The 22,734-nt window shown below is 37.3% G+C and overlaps 1 protein-coding gene across 10 annotated transcripts in view; it reads right to left on the reverse strand.

The window, feature by feature from the left end:
• Positions 1 to 22,734, reverse strand: part of TPK1 (thiamin pyrophosphokinase 1) — a 320,428-nt gene that overhangs the window by 192,410 nt on the left and 105,284 nt on the right. For all 10 annotated transcript variants that reach the window (XR_011505038.1, XR_011505034.1, XR_011505033.1 and 7 more), the window contains one exon: positions 7,409 to 7,478. Coding sequence is in view for 6 of the 10 variants with exons in the window: in XM_070515232.1 (XP_070371333.1) it covers positions 7,409 to 7,478 (70 nt within the window). In the remaining 4 variants the exon portion in view is untranslated. The remainder of the gene's footprint in view (positions 1 to 7,408; positions 7,479 to 22,734) is intronic.

Consider the following 22,734-nt stretch of genomic DNA (forward strand, 5'->3'; position numbering starts at 1 on the left):
AGCGAGTCTTAAGAATGAGATCCATCAACTGCACTGAATGAACAAACAAAATTGTAGTGGACCATGTGATGGAACACTGCAACAGTGGAGAGGAACAAACCACTGACGCACACCATAACATGGATGAATTTCAAAAGCCTTTGATAAGTGAAAAAAGTCAGACACAAAAGACAAGAAACGGCATGATTCCATTTATATGACATTCTAGAAGGCTGCAGAAGCCAGGGTGTGGGAGTTGGGGATTGACTACAAAGGGACAGGAAGGAACTTTTGGGGATGATGGACGTGTTTTGATCTTGTACTGTGGTGGTGGCTATAACTGTAAACCACTTCAAAACTCATTGAACTGTATGTGGAAAACGGATGAATTTTATTGTATGAAATTATATCTGAATAAGCTGATTAAAAACCAAAAAGAATCTGAGAAGCCAGATACTACATTCTTTCATTCCAACCACAACTGGAAAAGTGCTTATGACTTTTCTAAGAAGTTACACTATTACTGCATGCAGAACATTAACTACGAAAGTGTTTCCAGCTATTGCCTAAAACCGCATCATGTGCATATTCAACTATTCCATAATTCATCATATGATAGCTTGGAAGGGCCACCCTCCATCCCCTTGGCTTATCCAAGTTTTGTATAACTGGCCCAAGTAATACGTTTCTTCATCAAGATTTCTCTGAATACCCCGGAAGATAGTGATCTCCCTCTGAAACGTCAGAGATGAAGAAACTACAACTGAAGACGTGAAATTACCTGCCAAATGTCTCACAGTAATGGAGCTGCAGAATCAGATTTTGAATCCTGACCTAACTAACGAGTCCACGCACGCTCTCTCACCACACAAGTCCCAACCTGGAAGCTACTGCTAGCTGCAATGAAATGGGCTGAGAGAACAAAACTGTTAAAAGTTAGTCTGCTGTAAACAGACAGACAGGCCATTGATTCCTTCAAGGGTGTATCAGATACTTGCTGCCAGATGCCTGGTTTAATTTCATTGGTAAAGGCTTTAGAATCTAATTTTTAACAGCTAGCCTCCCACATTATTCAGTTATTTAAACTATATTTTGAAATTGGTTTAGCTGGGGCACTGTTAGTTTGAGAGTTATACAACAGGCATCCTCTATTCCCACTTGATCACTCTGAAAAGTGGTATTGATCTGTTGATGGGAAAGTTGCAAGAATACATAAAGCTAGAAAGTCTGAAATCTTAACTGTGAAGAAAATTAATGGGGTGAGAGGAGTAAGAGATCGAATCTTGCCTTTCTATTTCAGCACCACAAGAGCTCCTCATCCCACCATTGTTAATTCAAGTTTAATTGAATGGCTATTTGAATGAATTCATGGAAGTTTTGCTGGGTGCTCATCTTTTAAATTAAACAAAAAAGCAACTCCTAAACATCTGAGCTAAACTAGAAAAATGTTTATATAAAAATAATCTTGTGTAGGACTTCCCACTAAGAATGCTATAGTCATCACTCACTCTGAGAAAACTAACATAAAAATAACAGCCCCCCATTTCAAATGCCTACACACTAATGACACCAAAATTCATACCTATTTCTCAGACTGTTATGCTGATGAATTTGAGAGTCTCTAAGCCTCACAAAACCACAATTAAAAAAAAAAAACTCTCACGTTTAGCACTGATATTCACCTTGCTCTCAAAATACCAGTGAATTCAAAGACAAAGATCTTAGTTTCATGATAAAACAATCATTTAGATAGAAATTAGAATGCAATGTAATATAAAACATTCTGGAAATAAGTGGGACATATATTATATGTGATTTCAGACAAAATATGCATAATATTTTTAGATATAAGACACTTCTGGTTTATATAAACTAATACAATACATAATTATCCAAAGTTTCTTCTCTAGCATCAAGATATTTCCAATGCTGATACTATATCTTAGAAATCCCTGGCTGAAAAAAAGGTTAGTCTTTGTGACATTCTGCTAAGATATCAATGAAAAATCATTAATTCAATAAATTTTCAGACGCTCATTAGTGTACTAGATACTACAAGGCATATAAAGAAGATTAATTATGATCGCCGCCTTCAAGGAGTTCACCACCTAGTGAGGGAGGTAACATACATCTACACATAGCTAAATCACAATTTAAAATGAGAAAGTAAATAATTACAAAGTATTATGCATAGTTAAATGACAATAGATCACTAGAAGTTTACAACCTAGTAGAGGAGATAAGTCTTTAAGGCTCTAAATCAAGGTAAAATGTGAACATAACATTGTAATTTAAAAGTAGTATTACAGTGTAAGAGATGTCAGGTCACACCGGGCTGGAAAGAGAGGGGAGCCCTCATAGGACAGACAGCATTTTAGCTGAGCACTGCTGCATGGATAGGATTGCTACAAGAAATGCCACCATAGGCAGTTGAAGCCATCTGAGGATCAGTACAATAAGTACTGACTAATCAGAACGGATGGCCAGACAATCAGAATGGATTGTGGGCAGTACCAATGTGTACAAGCTGAAGATCAGCCTGAGAAAGGTTCTGAGCACAGGCAGTGAATGGAAAGGGCCTGGGAGAAGACAAGGGGGGAAACTGGGCATGGCTGACATGGTATGGAAAGGTCCAACCCTGATTCTCAAGGTAATGAGTTTAGATTTTATCCAGGAGACAAAGGAAAACCTCCTCTCCTCCCCCTGGTCACCACACACACACACACATACACACACAGACACACACCACACACTCTGTGGCCTTGATCTTTTACACCCCATTAGGATCCTCAGAATATTTTCTAATACTCTCACATTCTGGATTAATTGTCCATCCACCACGTCTTCCTTTGTCACGGAACCTATCATGCTGAACTAGAATTTTCTCATTATGTGCTTTATAATCTACCATATTGAATACCAATATCCTCTTTACTTTGATTATACTGAAAGTTTCTTGATGGTAAGAACTGTATTTTACTTATTTATATATTCACAGTAACTATCAAAACGTTTAACTATTGAAAGTATCCAATACATGCTTGAATGAAGGAATAAAAGATAAGTTAAATGCTACGTTCTTATTTCTGCTACTGAATTATTATAGAGAGATCCTGTCTCATTGCAAAGCTCTTTCTCTCTCTCTCTCTTTTTTTTTGGTCAGTTTATTTTACCTTTCTAACAGAATAGGGTTTATAAATATTTACCCTCTTTAAAGGTATTATTTTTAAATGATGAATATAAACTATTTCTCCCCATTGTCAGACTACTGTGGTTGTGTCATCGGTCTTAGAATTCTCGTTCCTTTCTATATACCTCTTACTCTCTTCTACCTGATTCCATCCCCACCTCCACCTCATAATTATGGTCACCATAATTCTCCTGCAGGAACCTGCAGCAATGTTTCTTAATCCTTTTTCAGGTTTAGAGAGCTATGAATTCTACATATAAAAAACAGTCCACACGCTCAAAATTCAATACAGTATGATTCCATTTTATAAAGTTCAAAAATAGGCAAATATAATCTAAGATTAATTAAGTCAGATAGTGGTTACATCTGAGGTTCCCTTTTAGGGGAGACGGCGAAGGCAGGGAGCATGAGGAAGGCTTCTGTGACACTGGTAATATTCAATTTACTGATCTCAGTGCTGTTGACATGAGTGTGCTCCCCATATGAAAAGTCAATGGACTATATCATTTTAATTTGTGCACTTCTCTATATGGTTGTTTGTTTTTAATATTCCCCATGGTGAGAAAGGTTGGTAACTACTGCCACAGTTGACTACTTTTCAGACTCTGGTCAGAAACTGACTAGAGCAGAAATTGCTCTTAGAGTATCTGCTAAACATGTAGAAATAGGAATAATTGAGAAATGGAAGGAGACAATGGTGGCTGGGGGTAGGGCGTGGCCTTAACCCTCCCATAATCATTATTATGTACCCGGTACATACAAACAACCATCTTTCACTTTTCTGTGACGTGGACAATTTACACTTTCCTGACCTAACATAGTGTCAATAAAATCATCACTCTAAAACAAACCTCCAAGGCCTATCGATGATGGGCAAGAAAAAAGTCTGCTCCATAAAATCCTCCTAGAAAATCTTACTCTGCTTCTCTTGTATTTTTTTTTTCTTTATCTCTGTAGCCTGTGATTATTGTGACAAGTGGGGCTGTGCTTTACCATCCTGGTTCTGACCAATAATGGGTTTTACCTACTGGAGAGAGGGCAGGAGGATGTTATGAAGCCACCATAGGAGTTCTTAATTGCAGACTACTATCAGAATATAAACATGAGAGTTCAGTCAGTATCAGGTTGGAGCTGTAGAATTGCGGGTATTGGTGCATATATCTGATACCCAAACTTATTACCCCACATTTCCAAAAACAGGCATCTGGTGTTAGGAAAACAGTCAATCAAGAGTACAGGAGTGCAGTACAGAGACTGAGTCTTTCTAAAATTTCTTCCTCTTTAATCTCACTGCCCCGGCCAAAGGTAGGATCCACTGGTCATTGGTGGAGCCCATTCTATTTGTTCCTGACTGGGACTTCAACCTGCCTCAGTTTGATGTACAGACTGAACACACATCCAAATCAGAACCTCTCAGCTCTCAGAGCAGAGGTAATCTATTTACCCAAAACATGAAAGTCATTAATCAAAGTCAATCAAAACCTATGGGAGAGAGAACAAAACAATCCTATTCAAATGTTCAATTACTAACAGACATTTATTGAGTGTCTCATATTCCCAGACAATTTTAGGGAGCTTACACTCATCAAGCTTACTTTCACTTGAGCAAGTGGCTACAGAAAAATAAGTCATATTTTCTGCTGTTCCAAAGGGCAGAACCAATAGGTAGACCCAATCCAACTCTTTGCTACTTAGGAAGAAATAACAGATAATTTTTATTTTCAACTTTCTGTTTCTTCCAGCTCACTAACATGTATTCAATGACCATGTATTGTTTTCACAAATAAGAAAAAAACATTTAGAACTTCTAAACCTGATAAGTAGAGAGAGGCCGATTCCAGAGTTGAAGCAGACAGACAAACAAACAAAGATGGTGATGGATAAAAATTAGACCACCGGGGGTGAGCATGATGAAGTGTGTTCAGGAACTGATAAACAATAATGCACACCTGAAATTACACAACGTTATAAACCATTATAATCCCAATAAAATTACTTGAAAAAAAAATAATGAAAGACGGTGTGGAGAGTTGAATGCATTAGGTAGAGGATTGGACCTAAGGTCACCACTGATTTTTGCCCCAATTCTATCCCACTATAAAGCTTGCTCCTCTGTTACTGTCTACATCAGTCTTCCTTCCTTCCATTCTAAACATCTAAATATCTCATTTTGCCCTCAATTGAAGATGAATCTCTACACATTCAGTTGTAATTGCATAATTATAAGGTATTATGTTGTAGATATGGACATTAAATAAACAAACAAATAAGAGCAAGGCAAGCAGAGGTCCATAAACCATACTTGCCTTTTTAAAACTCATAAATATTTTTTCCTTTTTCATTGTGAAGCCATTCTGTTAAAAATAAAATTAACAGGAATCATGTTTAATCACCTGTATCCAATTAGTTCAACTGGTTAGGATTTGGATTTAATGAGATTTATTCCAAGAATTTAACTCCCACATGAGGCAATTAGCTTCACTCATCTCCCTGTTCGGGACTCCACCCTTACCCAGGCCAGCCACGTCCCTAAGCATCAGAGTAGGAATCATTGCAAATATATTATTATACCTAGAAACTCAATGGAAAGCACATTTTCTTATTGAACATCTTCATATATGGACAGACAGTTGTTAGATAAATCATAAATCTTCTTGGAAGACTTCCAAGGATCACTTATAAGTGTGTTAAGAAATATCAGAAATGATTATTTTGAAATTTGGGCAAAAATAATAGTACTCACTTCTCAAGCATGGTCATCTGTTTTGATTTCAAATGTGAATAAAAGTGTTGTGTATCATCTTTCTTATTAGTGTCCAGTCCAATCCAATAAAAATAATTAATATAATTGTATAGAAATCTGTATTTTTTCACAAGTCTTCTAGACGGTTCTTACAATCAAGGAAGAGTTGGGAAGCACTGTGTTAATAGCATTGCACAGCTCTGGTTCATATAATTATGTTCATGGACTACACGGACCATTAGAGAAAAAAACAGCACCCAGGACCAGATCTCTTGCCAGCAAGCAGGCTACAGGCATGAAACAAACAGTACCCAACTCATAATCTTGGCCTCATGGGTATTATGCTCTTTCCTGAACTAACTGGCACTTTTTGTAACACATACTTGAGGATTTTTTCACATACTGTCCACGTCAGGTCTTAGACAACATAGTCAGAGGAATCCGTACAGTTAAAAAATAAAGCAGCACAAAATGTTAATAATTTAAATTGTTTCCTAGGCTCCCACTTTTGCTGTATTCTATGATAACACATCCAGTCCCAAGACATCAGCATGCCCAATCTCAAAAGAAACATGCCTTCCTCTTATAAGCTCCCAGCTGATTTCCAAAAGCAGCTCCAACATTAGAAAGCTGAAGTTAAAAATTCTGATGCCATGAAGATGTATTTTACAATATTTCAAAATACATATATTTAATTCACACCTATGGTATGTTGCATCATAATATTTTTACTTTATTTTTTGCAGCAAGGAGTTGATTTCTCAAACTATAAACATTTCAGTACATTCAATAACATACATGATGGAAGTGGAACTAAATTTCATAGCTGGTCTATGTATATCTAAACTATAAATTCTTGTATTTGCCAAGAGGTTGAACTATGAACATGCTGGCAATGAGCTAGATTTAAATCTTGCTCTCCTCAAACATATTCTCTTATCCAAAAATAGCTCACCATGCAAAGATCAGGAAAACGAGACAGCACAGACAACAAATCATTAAGAAATAAATTACTTGTCTCCTAAAATATATCTATGTGCCTAACTCAGAAGTAACTGAGTTAGAGTAAATTATACTGAGCTTTACTCAACACTAATATAAAAATCTTGCATCTTCTACAAGAGAATATACATTTCACTTATATGAGATAGTTTTATGCATTTAAACTGAATAACAACTCAAATTACCATTAGAAATTTTATTTTAATCAATATTCAAAGTCCTCACAAATATTGATATTTGATATGCTACTTAATGAGACTTTTGAAGTAGTAGAATGGGTTTTTCGTTTAAATTAAGAATATGATTAGCCTAGTTCTACTAAGGGATTCCATTCAAAGCAAAGAAATAATACAACATTAAGCAGGTTTCTCACTGAGGGGGTTTTTTGTTAAGTTTGAAGGAAAATTAACAGTCACCATTTACTAAGAAGAGAATAGAACAAACGGAAGAGCAGAATTAGTGGTGTTGCGGACGCTGGCTCAAGGAAAGCATACCTTTCCCTCTTTCCTTCAGTGATGTCATACAAGCGGTTGGCACCTCCGTCAGCACAGGCTCTTAAAAGAGCTTCAAAGAGAAAAAAAACAAAGACTGTTTCAACACAGTGACAAATAAAAATGGCAAGCAATAGGATATATTGGAGAATATGAGGAAGCCATTTTGTGTAAACCTAATTCGGCCTGACCTTGTCTTTCCAAAAGGGCCTGACCGAGGCAGTTGAGCATGCATTGTATATCTGCTTTAGATATTCCCTATGGCAAGAGCAAAGGCCCTTGAGATAAAGGTGCAGCTTCCCTCCCCCTCCCAACGCTGGCATTCCCTTAAGGATTAAGCATCTTTCCTTAGGCTAGAAACTGATTGCTGAGCTCATCTCTGACAACCCAGCTCTAGACAATAGACTTGCCTCCTGCTCCGCCCACCGAGATAGCAGACCCACTACCTGCTGTGTCCATCAAGCGCTGTGCTGACAGGGCAATCTTGTGACTATTGTGGGAGAGACATTTCAATCATATGTGAAACATTCTGTTTGGGGGTATACAACCACTCTGTATACTTCACCTCTTTGGTGCTCTTTCTTCCTTCGGGAAGAAAGGCCCCAGGCCATGGTGCTCAGATTTCAGCTCAGAATAAACTCTCCCAAATTTTCATTTATAGATTGGTTATAGATTATTTTCGTCAACAACAGGGATTGGTTATGGATTATTTTCGTCAACAACAGGAAGTTTAGAGCAGTATCTTTCAAATGATAAACATCAAAAAGCAGGCACTCAGGCATGCACACGATCACACTTCCCTCCTCGGATCATTTCACATTCAGCCAGTGACACTGCTGGTGCTAAAAACAAGCCTACATGGCACACACACAAGGAAGACAGAATCACCTAAGACAAAGCATGTGTCCTTGTAGCATCTTTCTCAATTCCTCTTATTAAATAAAGGAGGAGATCGTATATGGTATCTTCAGTATCTCTTGAAGCTTGTTTTCCCTTCTTTATAACAGAAGATAGGGCTTGCACAGTAACAGGCAACAGGACATGGTTATAACTTTGTTCCCTTATTTTACTCATTTTTACAGATAACTTTCTACTTCTGGCAGATATTATGGGTTTCCATATTTTATTGTGATATAAAAGATTTCTTTCAAAAATAAACCATAAGCATAGCATAACTTCATTTTAAGATATTAAGTAAATAATAATCTAGATAATGTGTGAACATTGTCAAAATTGTGAAGGCGGCACAAAATTGACTGAAACTTGGGGTAAAAGATAATCAAATAAGACCAGCTGTCTCTCGGGCTGGGGCTTATCTACCCCTTTCCTGCACTTTCTCTTTGCTGTCACTCTAGGATTTGATGTTGCAGATCAACTGTTCCTTGAAATTTTCTTAGGCCATGGACTACTATTTTTGTTGTTGTTGTTACTTCTCTAATTTCTAATTTTCCTAGAAATGTTCAGTATCTTAGCATCAATTGCTTTCTTATATTCTGTTTTTTTTTAAAAAAATGTGCTTTACCTAATGATCGTAGATTAAACTTTTACCCTGGGCAATGAGAGTGAAGGGGAAGATGTCTGAGATTCCAGTTCCTCAGCCCGAACAGAGGAATGTCCTGCTTCCTGTCCCCAAAGCTGGTAACACCAAAGTCATAGGTCACAGAGACCAGCAAAGACCTCGAGGACCAGGAGCTTCAGAAGAAGCGAACCATTCTTTTGAGCTACTTCCTTGTTTTATGGCACTTATGAAATCACCTTACCTTTTGCAAATTAAGCTGCACAATTACAAGAGTGTTTACAATACATCCAGATTTCTAGGTGTTTGATAGCAGGTGGTATATTTCAAGGATATCTAATTGACCATATTGACAGAAATAAAAGTCTCAATGAATTTTCCACTAATCCATAATATGTGAGACTATTTTCTGTGTTCTATGTTATATCAGAAACAAAACAGAGTTTAAATGGCAAAAATGATGTTCCTTTTTTGCTTCAGCTTCCTCATCTATAAACGGAGATAATATCACCTATGGCATAGAGTTATTAAGCAATTAATGTATAATAATCATATATAGGGCTCATCACAATACTGAAACCCAGTAAGCCTTTAGTAAACATTAGTCTTCTTCCTCCATTTTTATTAGAATGAAAATAAAGTCTAAAAACCATTGTGTTCCTGGAAAAGAAAATCCCAAGCTACTTAAAAAGTGCAAAACAAAACTAAGAGTTTTTACAAAGATATCTAAGAGGACGTCTCATTCTACCAATTACCCACAACATACATTTCCTTAAAAAGAATGGCACCCAAATTCGAATCTTACCACAAATATAACTTGCAGAAAATCACAGAATATTCCTCACATTTCCTAAATATCAAAACCTAAAAGTTCAAAATCATCAAAAGTTAAAATAGAGAGATCATCTCACATATAAAATATGCTATAGAATGAATGAATAGGGAGATTGAAAAGATTAATAAACAGAAACAGACGATGAACTGAGTAATTGCCCTCAGAGTATATAAAACAATTCGCTGTAAACAAAATTAACAAGTATACGGGATCTTTTTACGTAAAAACAGATTCACTGAAGTAATGTGAAAATCTAAGAAACAGTTTTTAGTGGCTAAGGATTATCAAATAGAATGACATCAATTTTTCACACTATATTATTTTCCAAAGATCAGTTGAGTTCAACATTTATACCTGTTGTGTGTCAGGCCCTAAATAGAATAGAAAGATGACCAACAAAAAGTACTAGCTCTCCAGGCTCAATTATGGCGGAAAAAAGAGAAACAGAAGCAAATATATGCAATGCATGGTAGACTCTGATGAGTGCTATAATAAAAGCAACAAAACGCAAGGGGAGGACAAGGCAAGGAGAGATGAGTTTCAATGCACAAATCTGTAAAACTACTTATTAATCAATCTAGTTCAGCTAAGACCAGAGTTACTTTTACAATCCAAAAACTTCTTGTAATGCCTGTTACTTCTCACACCTAGATTTAAGGTGGTATCTTTAGAGCAGTTTATGAAAAGAGAAATAACTTTTTTATAGGAAGTCAATTTGCCCACATCTATTCCTGTTTTAAATGGCCAATGGAGTTACAATAACCATGATGCAATCTGTGGACTCTTCTCTCCTTACCTGGAAGTTGGGAGCAGGGGACAATCCCTCTGAAAGGACAAACAAGTGCCAGTCTGTCCCTAAAACTATTTTGTTTTGTTGTTAATAAAGCTTGACCAAAAAAGATGTAGTCTACCACTTCTAAATTTTATCAATAAAATATTTTCTATATACATAAATTAAATGGCATTTTAAAAATAAAATATTTCAAGCATAAATTACATAATGTTGGCATGAATTCATTGACAGCAATTTGAAAACCAAATAAATATCATTACTAACGAAAGTGACCAAGTAAAAGAACCAGAAATAGGGGCTGGCCCCGTGGCCAAGTGGTTAAGTTCGCGCGCTCCGCTGCAGGCGGCTCAGTGTTTCGTTGGTTCGTGTCCTGGGCGCGGACATGGCACTGCTCATCGGGCCACGCTGGGGCGGCGTCCCACATGCCACGGCTGGAGGGACCCACAACGAAGAGTATACAACTGTGTACCAGGGGGCTTTGGGGAGAAAAAGGAAATAATAAAATCTTTAAAAAAAAAAAAAAAAGAACCAGAAATAGAGGGTACGCTTAACGAATCAGCCTCAAAAATATATTGACTCTGTCATCAATTTAACTTGTTCCAAGCTTTAATGAATATAAGTTATTGTATGAGTTATCTTTTAATGTAAAAATTTCATTGGCTTATAGAGGAAAGTTTTTGAAGATCTGTCAAATACTACAACTTCAGTGGTTGAACAATTATTTACTATGCATCAGGCTGACAAATATCTGAAGAATAAAATACACTAAAATCTCAACATCAACTTTATATATTGGTCCTACCAAGAAGTAAATTAAATATATCTTAAACTTACAGTTTTTTAATCTGATATAATGTAAATTAATGATAATAACAAATAATGAAGAGCTCCATTCACAATCAGAGGTTAATTGGCTATTTCAGTAATTTCTGTTAAATAAAGTTGGGCAGAAATAATTTGACTTTGCGAAAAGCAGACTATTAAATTCGTTTCAAGTATTAACATGGAAGAAAAAAGTAAAATCGAATAAACATATTACAGTATCAGTTAAACGAAAGAATACTAGATATGAAAGATTTCAATTCTAATCTAGATTAGCCATTTATTAGTCCTATGAGCTAATGCCGATGAGTCCATTTTGAGCTAATGCCAAGTGTGCTGATTCTAATGCAAAATAAAGATTATTACATATATTTTGCCAAATTCACAAAATTTTTCAGAGACAACATAAATAAAATTAGAAGAAGTGGCATGGGGAAACAAATTCTCTCACATGCTGTTGGTGAGATTATGACTTTGAGAGACAGTGTGGCAGATTTATAAAATTTAAATGCGCATGCCCTTTGATTCAGAAATTCCATGTAGCCTTTATAAGCACTTGCCCAAGTTCACAAGGGCATATGTACAAAGATTCAATGTGTTCAAAGATATGTACACATTTCATGATTATGTGTAATCATGGAAAACTAGTAGCAAACTTAAATGGCCACCAGTTGAATATTGGTAAAATATATCATGGCCCTTAGTAAGCAACCATAAAAAAAGTCACTCTTACATCTATTTATATGTTCTCTCTCATAAGATATATTGTTATTTAAAACTTTAACTACATAACCCTTGGTCAAATTTTCCTTGCAATAGCAACTCAGAGAATATATAGGAGTATTAAGAATCAGCCAAAGGTTACTATGTTAAGAATGTTTATTAAGCAATCAGTAATCAGCACTGATAAGATGCACCTGCACTGGAGAATGGCTGCTAGACACAGATCCCTAAGGAAACTTGTAACAACTAGCAAAGGATAAAAGCCAGAGAGATCCTGGGGCTGTCTCCAGGGTCGCTCTAGGAAGTGAGCGAGCTCCGCTTGAGTTGCCCAGGGTTCGCATGTTCAAATCCTGGGCACAGACCCATACACCATTCATCAAGCCATGCTGTGGTGGTGTCCCATATACAAAGTAGAGGAAGAGTGGCACAGATGTTAGCTCAGGGACCATCCTCCTCAAGCAAAATGGGCAAGTTGGCAATGGATGTGAGCTCAGGGCTCATCTTCCTCCACCAAAAAAAACAAAACAAAACAAAACAAAAAGCTAGAGAGACCCAAGAATCAATGGCTTCTATGGCCATGTGCGTGCCAAAGAAGAGGTGACTGAAACCTCTGAAAGCCACTCCTGCAAAATGACCAGACCTTCATCTGACTTCATTTCTTTCAGATAAACACCCACAGGTGGGAGTGCTGGATCATATGGTAGTTCTCTTCCAATTTTCTGAGGAATCTCCATACTGTTTTTCACAGTGGCTACACTGGGCATTCCTACCAAGAGTGCACAAGGGTTCTCTTTTCTACTGTCCGGCAACCTGAGAGGCTGGAAGCTTGGATCTACGATCTATCAGAGCCACCCAGAGAACGAAGCCAATATAATAAAGGTAAAGCTAGCAGACGACAGCGTTGTTTGATCCCATAGCCATAGCAACAGCCAGGCACTAGACTTTTCAATTATGTTAGCTATAAATTCCCTTTTGGGGTTCAGGCCAGCATGAGTTAGATTCTCTGTCATTTGAAACAGAAGGAGCCCTAACTAACACACACATTAACTTCTACTTCAAAAACACTGACTCTTCCTCTTTCTTATTTGGAGAATATTATCTTATTATGCCTCAACTCTGTGTTGGATCAAGCCTTTAGGGGAGTTGTGTATTTTCGTAGATGGTTTGGCTATTATTTATATACACTCTCACCAGTGAAGCCTTGATCAGGATCCAAATCAGTTAGTTCAGGGACATGGTTAACAGAGATGGATTAGCATGCTTTCCCTGTCAAGACATTATTTCATGTGGAGAAACTCATCCAAAGCATTTAATGGAAATATATGCCCTCTGAGAGAAATGGCAACAATTTACTTTGCTCATAGGAGTACCAAAACGCATAATTAATTGCTGTTTAGATAACTCTTCTAGGATTTTAGATGAAAGGTTTTATTTGTAGTATATTTATGTGCAATTACTAAGAAAGCTCACATTATTTGTAATATCCCACAAATAGTAAATGGAATATTCTTTAAATTTTAGCCAAGTCAGTAGCACAGAATTATCCTTATTTCAAATAAAAAGCAAGTGGTATTTATATTGAGCATCTACACGCATAGTTCTGCTAGTCCTAATGACCTGTTGCATGCCATGTAATGAAGATTTTTATTACCTTTAGGTAAATGTTGCTGCGTAAATTCTATTACCCTTCCCTCTGCCACCTTCTATCTCCTCCTCTCCTAGATATGCGCTACGGAGATAAAACGTGGCATTTAGTCATTCCTGATGCTATTTATAAAGTCTATAATCAGGTGCCTCTTTAACACTGAGTGACCCCAAATACCTCATTACCAAGAAATCTTAAAAACAGCCAAACATAAAACTGTCTGTTTATCCTAAAGTGGCACAGGGAAATTCTAAAAAATGAGTAAAGCTTACAATGTGTAAAAACTGCAAATAGCTAAGCAGGACGGAAAAACATGTTCTTGTATAGATGAAGCTGGAGTATGCATGCTTGTCCCAATGTGACTTGTTAGGAACGATTAAGGTGAGTGCATTTTCAATCATTAACTTTTTTACTAAATATTGGCCATTCTCTAGGGACAAAGTGGCAAATACGTACACTCAATCTACAGTGAATAAAAAAAGATATAATAGACCTTTGTTGGTGTCGCTATAATATAGTGTTGCTCAACCTTGGCACTATCCACATTTTGGGCCTTTCTTATGAGGGGTTGTCCAGTACATCGTAGAATGTTTAGCACAATCCTTGGCCCCCATGCACTAGATGCCAGTAGCACCCCCAAATTGTGACAACTAAAAATATCCAAAGACAAGCCCAAATGTCCCCTCATGGGCAAAATCACTCCCAGTCTACAACCAATGCTCTAACAAGAGGACCACTTATACCTCAGCAGGCTGCCCAAGGTCCCACAGAATTCAGCTGGATGACAGATCGCTATTCTCTAAACTTCCAATTTAAAAGCTAGACCATCACCCAGAAACTACATTCTACCTAGCCACCAAAGTCAGGTGAATTAACCAAGCAATTTATGTCCTAGCTAAATTGCCTTCATCTCTACCCCAGATGCAAACCTACCACGTTATCTTCTATTTTAGACTTTTGGAATCTTTAGTAAGTCCTATTATACAATCCGTACATGCATCAGATATCTGTGATACTCTGGCTGACCTTCTAGCATGATCCCAAGCCATCTCCATTGTGCCTCCTATTCACCCGAGACCCTATTACGAAATTATTGCGACAAGTCACAACAGTCAAAGGCAGATCCTTCTGACTGTCTTCTGCTGGGTAGTTCACATCATCTCCCGAGTCAGATGAGATAAACAACAACTGTATAGATATCACCATAAATGGTGAGCATGAAAAGTGAGAACTTCTATTAGCTCACTTCATAATATACAAACACTGGTAAAGCAGCAGCGACAAAATAATGAGATGTGACAGATCTCTGTGAGTGAGCAAAAATAATAAAATGCCTAGAACTACCAAGAAGAGCTGGAAGAGAAGAAAATAGCAATGATGGTGGCTGGTCCACTTGGCAAAAGTAAAAGCTTTTAAATAAAATTGACTTTATTGATGCAAACACATTACATAATAGAAGAATGCAGAGAGATTTGGAACTCATTTGCCGCCTTGCCTGTTTCTTTGGCACCCAGAATTCCATCCCCTCTCCTTATCTTGTAGATCAGTGGTAACAGATCTCAGAACGTATATGGGAGACATATTTCAAATGAGAGAGTCATAGTTGCATATATCAAAAGTGAAAACGTATCAGATCCTTTGTTACACAAAAAAGTGACGCATTTATCTTATTTTGTAGCGACAGAAGAAAAAAATACCAAATCATATCATCTCTGTACCTTTTCTAATACCTTTGACAAGATATAAAAATATTTTAACACAATTTACTGAATTTCTAGCAAATAAATCTATTCTCTTAGTTAAACAATAACGATTAAATCTAAATGGTAATAGGAAGTTAACTTCAGCAATTGGGCCTTAATACAAAATAATTAGAAATTAAGAAATAATTACATATTTTTATTACCAAGTAAGGTAATAACTTCACGTATTATAATCTCATAACTTGACTATACTCTTTTTCAAACTGAGGACAAATAATCAGAAGCTAATTCTTCTTCCTATTTAGGGGGAAAAAAAAAAGCGTGGGGGAACTATTTGAAGACTGAGTAGAAAGAAGGGAGAGGAAGCAGGGATAGCGTCTCCAAAAGAGAAGGAAAGAAGAGGAATCACTGGGTTCGGGTTAAAAGCAAGAGGCAACTACCCTAAAAGTCACACCGGGCCTTCTTTAGGCCAAGAGTTACAGCCATGTGGGACAAAGCACCATTAAAGAGCCAAGTACTTAAAGGTGGTGAATAAATGCCTCATTAACTACCACTTTTCTTAGTTTGTAAGTTATCTCAGTGCTTTCTTAGTCTGTAAATTACCTCAGTGCATTCTTAGAGATAAATTAATCTTAGTCTTTAAAGCATGATTTATCAAGTCACGAAAAGGCTTACTTTTAAAAATAGTTTTTAATAGGCCAGTTGCTTTCGAGTTTAGTCAGATAAGGGACCAGCTATAAGAGACAAAGTTGAGAGACAGTCAAAGACCAGATTAAGCAGCCCAAGGTATAGAACAGAGTTTAAGTATAAAAGGAAGGCATTAAGGGTTTTAAGTTTGAGAGTGTTCCGTTTAATTTACCTATCAAAGATCGTTCTTCCTCTTATGTTGGGAAGAGGTTAGAGAGAGATGAGACTGGAAGTAATGAAGCTAGTTAGGAGGCTATTGCACTGTCCAGGGAAGATGCCGGCTTAGACCAGGTCTGTGGCATTTAGCAGGGAGAAATGGATGTACTTCAAGTTACATTCAGGAGGTGGAATTGACGGGATTGGCTGAGGGAGTGGATATGGAGGGTTGTGCAAAATGAACCAGAGATGACCCCCAGGTTCCTGTCTTGAGCAACTGACAAACACTGGGGCCATTTACAACTGTTTAGCATTCCCTATACTGTTTACTTGTTCCAATGGTTGGCCACAATCCATAAAATATTTCTTGCCATTCTTGCTCCTCTATCATCTTTCAAAATTTTCCTGTTCCATTTATATTACAATCATATGGGCCAACCTATGCTCTCCTTACAATGAGAGATGTAAAGTTTTGAATAGCTCTTCTCCCACTTTTCTCTACATTGCATTTACCTCAAGGTGTCTCTGCCTAGTAGAAATGTTTTATACTAATGGTATTTAAGAATTAAAAGGCATTATCAAAAGTTTAATAAAAATTTAAAACATGAAGTACACTTTGTAAGATAAATGCATTGTTAGTAAGTATTGTTCAGAGTAGTTTTATTGTTTGGGCTTGAGTTTGGGTTTCTTTGTTTGTTTTCATTAATCTCAAATCACAGGAAACATGAAACCAAACTGTTAGAAAGAACCAGAGGTAACTCTGGATGTGTAGGTTAACTTCTGGTGAAAAAGACCTGGTTTGAAAGCTCAGGAAGAACTGTGATGGCAAATACCAAAAGAGAAAACTAAAATAGGTCAGTTTTTTCCTGCTTATCTTTTTTAAAATTATAAGAATAAGACGTGTTATTTTCAGGAAATTTAAAAAATAATGGAGACTATAGAGATGACAAATAAGCACATGAAAAGATGTTCACATCATTAGTTATTACAGAAACTCAAATTAAAACCACAGTAAGATATCCCTCCATACTTACAAAAACGGCTGAAATAAAATACTGTGATTTTATTTTACATCAAATGCTAGCAAGGAAGCAGAGAAATTGGACCATTTTCACTTTGCTAGTGGTGCTTTATTACAACATGATTAACCTCACAGCAACCTGAAAGGCTTGTATTTTATTTCCTGTTTTACGGACAAGGAAAAGAGCTCCAAGACACAAAGTGATTTGCCCCAAGTTACGCGACAGATTTTTCTGTCATCTTCAGAGTGAGAACTCAGACGTTGAAAATAAGAAGACTTTTCATTTATGTGTTAATGGAGTTAGAATTAGAATTATTGTAACAGTGGAGCCAAAATTAGAACCTAGGTTCCCTTGATAATAAAGCTCATATTCTTTCTGTTATACCAGGAACCCTCCACTGTGCATTCGAGACAGCTCAGCAAAGCAAAGTGAAGCATAAATGATGAAACAATACAAGCTTACCGTGTAAGAACCTTAAACACCAACTTCACTGCTAACAATAATGCCCACGGTTTTTCCAATGCAATAAGATACATGGTAAGAGTCAGACAGGTTCACATCTACTGATCCAATAACCCATTCGCAGAGCTGGCTACTGTCCTACTAAAACCAGATGGAGAACAGGTTGAAGAAATCCTAAGAGATCTTTTAAATGTCAAGTCACTTTTACTGACTTTAGCATACTGGAGAAAATGCAGTTTGCCTTCTGTATCTATCAGGTTTCAGTCAGGAGACAGCATGCAGTAATCTGAACAGAAAAAGTAATCTGAACATGAGAAATTAACATGGATTGGACTAATGAGGTGGTTGAAGGTAGAGAAAACAGGAAGAGCAGATCTAGGAACCAGCCACTGCCCCTAAGACTGAGAACAGACAACACCGGCAAGAGTTCAAGGGCAGGACTAGCCAGAAATCCTCCCTCTGAAGTGCAGGGGACACCATTCACAGGGAGGTGCTGGCCTCGTAATTCACTAGGAAGCCTCCTGAAAGGTGCTGGAGGAAGCCAGTCAAGGGAGGTGTCCCACTTGGCAGTAATCTGCCAGGAAACCTCCTGAGGAGGGCGTCAGGGGACAGAGAAGGTGACAGGCACTGCCGACCACCAGGCACTGCAGAAAAAACCATGCATGCTGCAGGCAGCTGACATGACAAAGACAGTGGAATCAGGAAGAGAAACCCTTCGTCCAGTAACGTCCCTCCCATGCCCTCTGTGGACACAGCTTAACATCATACTCGTTACAAAGGAGAAATGCCCAAAAGGCCCAGCTCTTGTTATCTCAGAGCAGATAATGACAGATGGATTTGGAGCTGAGACAATAAATTGATAACTTCATTAAAAAAATATATTGTTCTTTCCCACTCAGACAGTGAACATTTATTTATCCAATTGGGCATTTCCCAACTGTTTCAATATCCTGAGAAGTCTAGAAGAGTCATTTCCTTCTTCCCCTCACATTCTACTGTGTCCCAGCCACCTTCAAGCCTGATGTGGTACCTTGCATGCACAAGCATTCCTTAAGCACTTGTTGAACTGAACTGAAATACCTCACAGCCCAAATGTCTTTGAAAGGCTCCGGCTATTCTAGATTTTTTAAAAATACTTTTGATCTTAACTCACAAGGGTGCAAAAGGTGCTATGGGATACTGAGTTTATTATGTATTTTCCCATAGAGATCTGGATTAAAATTCCAGCCTGAAATATAGAACAAAGTTATAAAATGCACTTTTGTACTTGTGTACATCAAAGGACACTTCTCCATCTATGCATCCTTTTTCAGCAAAGGAGTAAAATAATTCATATGAAGGGATAAATCAAAATATCCCTAGTATTTGTAATCCTAAATTTTTACTTTCAAAAAAATATAGTACAGACCTGAAGGAAATCCTCTGAATATATAAAATGCATCTTACAAATTGAGAAAAATTTTAAATACATTAAAGACTAAGATACCATCTCTATGACCACCACCTAAATTGCCAGTTGTTATCATTCAGTACTTTGCATCACAAAAAACTACAGAAACATATTCTCTAGATCCGTCCCTAATGACCCAACCTACTCTCCTGCACTTACCAGTGATATACACTCTTCTGGACGTAGGGTTTACCTTTACAGTTTGGCTTTTGTTTTTAATTATTTTATTGAGGTCATATTGGCTTACAACATTGCGTAAATTTCAGGTGTAATCACTATATTTCTGTTTCTGTATAGACTGCATTGTGTTTACCACCAACAGTCCAGTTTCTATCTGTCACCATACACATGTGCCCCTTTACGCCTTTTGCCCTCCCCGTCATCCCCTTCTCCTCTGGTAACCGCTAATTTTATATAGCATGCATTTGCATCAATGAGCAATATATAATATTGTGTGATATGTGTTATTTTCAATTTTTTAAAAATAGAGTTGTGAAACTTGATTTTATCACTCAACATTATGTTCTTGAGGGCTTTCCATTTGGAAATACAAATCTAGTGCATTACATTAATTTAATTACTCTACAGAGTTAATGAATGTTTCAAAAATATTTATCTGATCTCCTATTACTAGACGTTCAGGTGGTTTACATGTTTTACTATTTTCTAAAATGCTGAAATTATCATTTAGATGCCTCCTTGTTCACATATGAAACATTTTCTCAATGGTATGTACCTAAATGGATAATCACTGAGTCAAAGAATATACACATTATTAATTTTACCACATAATATCAAATTGCTATCAACAATGACCGTATCAATTGACACAATTGTATCCATTTTATTTTTTTAAAGATTTTATTTTTTTCCTTTTTCTCCCCAAAGCCCCCTGGTACATAGTTGTATATTCTTCGTTGTGGGTCCTTCTAGTTGTGGCATGTGGGATGCTGCCTCAGCGTGGCTTGATGAGCAGTGCCATGCCCGCGCCCAGGATTTGAACCAACAAAACACTGGGCCACCTGCAGCGGAGCACGCGAACTTAACCACTCGGCCACGGGGCCAGCCCCCTGTATCCATTTTATTTTTTAAGCAGTAAACTGAAACACATACACTAGCCTCTATTTGTACTAAATAGGTGTGCACAGAACTTGATTACAAACTTGATTATGACTACTCTGGGAGAAACAGATCTGTCTATCAGTAAAAGTCAAAGGTGCTGGTTGTCAATGCTCTGGATTTGGGGACATCACTTGGAAAGCAGACCCTGAGTGGAGACTGGCCACCCTCTTAATTTCCTCTCCTAGTTGTCCCCTGCAATAAATTCTCAGCAACGTCACCTCTTCAAAGCCTGCCACTGCCCTACCTTATGACTGGAATGCAGGATTCTTCCCACCTCAGGGTCCTCTTTTTAGTCAATGTGCATTACTTCTCTTGACAGAAGATACTGATATTATTAGCAATTGGCATCAATCTACAAAATAACTCTCCCAGTATGTTCCATTCAATTACTTATTCATTTATTTGTAGGCATATATTGAATGAGCACCAATGGTAACCAGAAACCGAGCAACCACCAGACATGGTTCCAACTCTCAAGGAAACCACAGTCTAGAACCATGCTTTACAGTCACATGCCGCATAAGGATGTTTCAGTCAAGGGCGGACCACACATACGAAAGTGGTCCCACAAGATTAGTAACATATAGACTAGCTGTGTAGTAGGCTATAGCATTTAAGCTTCTGTAAGTGTACTCTATGATGTTCGCACAATGATGAAATCACCTAACAACACATTTCTCAGAACATATCCCCATTGTTAAGCAACACATAACTATACAATATGGTAGACACTAGCCACTTGTGGTACTGAGCACCTGAAATGCAGCTAGTCTTAATCGAGATGTGCTAGAAGTATAAAATAAACACTAGATTTTGAAGACAGTACAAAAAGAATATAAAAACATAATTTAGAATTTTTATATTGGTTATATGTTGAAACAATATGCCGAATATATTGGGTTAAATAAGACAGTATTAAAAATCAATTTCTCCTATTTCTTTTTGCCTTTTTAACATTGCTACAGGAAGATTTAAGTTTATATTCACATTATGTTTATATTAACCAGCACTGGTCAAGAAGTATGAGAGACAAATATCATCAGTGAGATGATTCCTAAGGTGGATTAATGCAAAGCTCTATGGGAGCATGCAGAAAGGACAAAGCCAATGCAGCTTTGGGCACAAGAGAAAGCAAACCACAGGAACTGAGACCACAAATAATAAAAATAATAATGTTTTATTATTATTTAAATAGGGGGCCTGCCCTGTGGCCCAGTGGTTAAGCTCATGCACACTGCTTTAGCAGCCCTGGGTTTCACTGGTTCAGATCCTGGGCGTGGACCTAGCACTGCTCATCAAGCCATGCTGAGGCGGTGTCCCACATAGCACAACTTGAAGGACCTACAACTAGAATATACAACTATGTACTGAGGGGCTTTGGGGAGAGGAACAAAAAAAAGTTTGGCAACAGATGTTAACTCAGGTACCAATCTTTAAAAAAAGAAAAAAAGTATGAGGGGCCTGCCTGATGGTGTAGTGGGTAAGTGTGCACACTCTGCTTCAGCGACCCAGGGTTCACAGGTTTAGATCCCAGGCATGGACCCATAAACCAATCATCAAGCCATGCTGTGGTGGCACCCCACATAAAATAGAGGAAGATTGGCACAGATGTTAGCTCAAGGACAATCTTCCTCAAGCAAAAAGAGGAGGATTGGCAATGGATATTAGCTCAGAGTCAATCTTCTTCACCAAAAAAAAAATGAATAAATAAAAAGTATGAGTTACCTAAGGGGAAAAAGAGGTAGGAAATGAAATCATTCTAGGCAGAAGCCCAGAGGCAAGAGAGTGCAAAACCTAGCGAGATTAGCCAAAACTAGGCTAGGTTAGTCACACTACCTCTGGTGACTCAGCAAGATCAGCCATTTTAATTTGAAATAGCAACAATAATCATCTTTTTGTATTATTTCTCCCCTAAAGAAAGTAACTTGAGACAACTAAAACAAAACAGAGAACACACAGAAAGTAACTCTTAACCACTTATCTACCTCTTGGTAACTATTATCTACTTCTATACCATCAGAATCACCAAATCTAAGGCTAGGCAGCTGTGTAAACAACATCCATGATAAGAGAATGCAGTACCCAGAACAAACCCTGTATCGCCCATTGCCTATACGAACCTGTTACACCCCAAAGAAAGAAGCTGAAGAAGTAGTTTACAACCTTTGGGCTTTTGCACAAGTCTTGACTCAAATCTACATGAGAACAGTAGGATCTTCATATCACAGCAATTTTAAAAAATACATAATATTATAGCTAGCTTTTCTCCATCCTAGAGCTTATAACTGACTTTCTGTTTTATTTTTTGTTTAATTATGAAATGAAAGGGATGCAAAATTAGGATTCCGATCAACTTGCCTGGTGAACAATATAGTAAGTTACACATTTAAGAA

Source organism: Equus asinus, chromosome 1 (genome assembly GCF_041296235.1).
Source record: "Equus asinus isolate D_3611 breed Donkey chromosome 1, EquAss-T2T_v2, whole genome shotgun sequence".
Taxonomy (NCBI): Eukaryota; Metazoa; Chordata; class Mammalia; order Perissodactyla; family Equidae; genus Equus; species Equus asinus.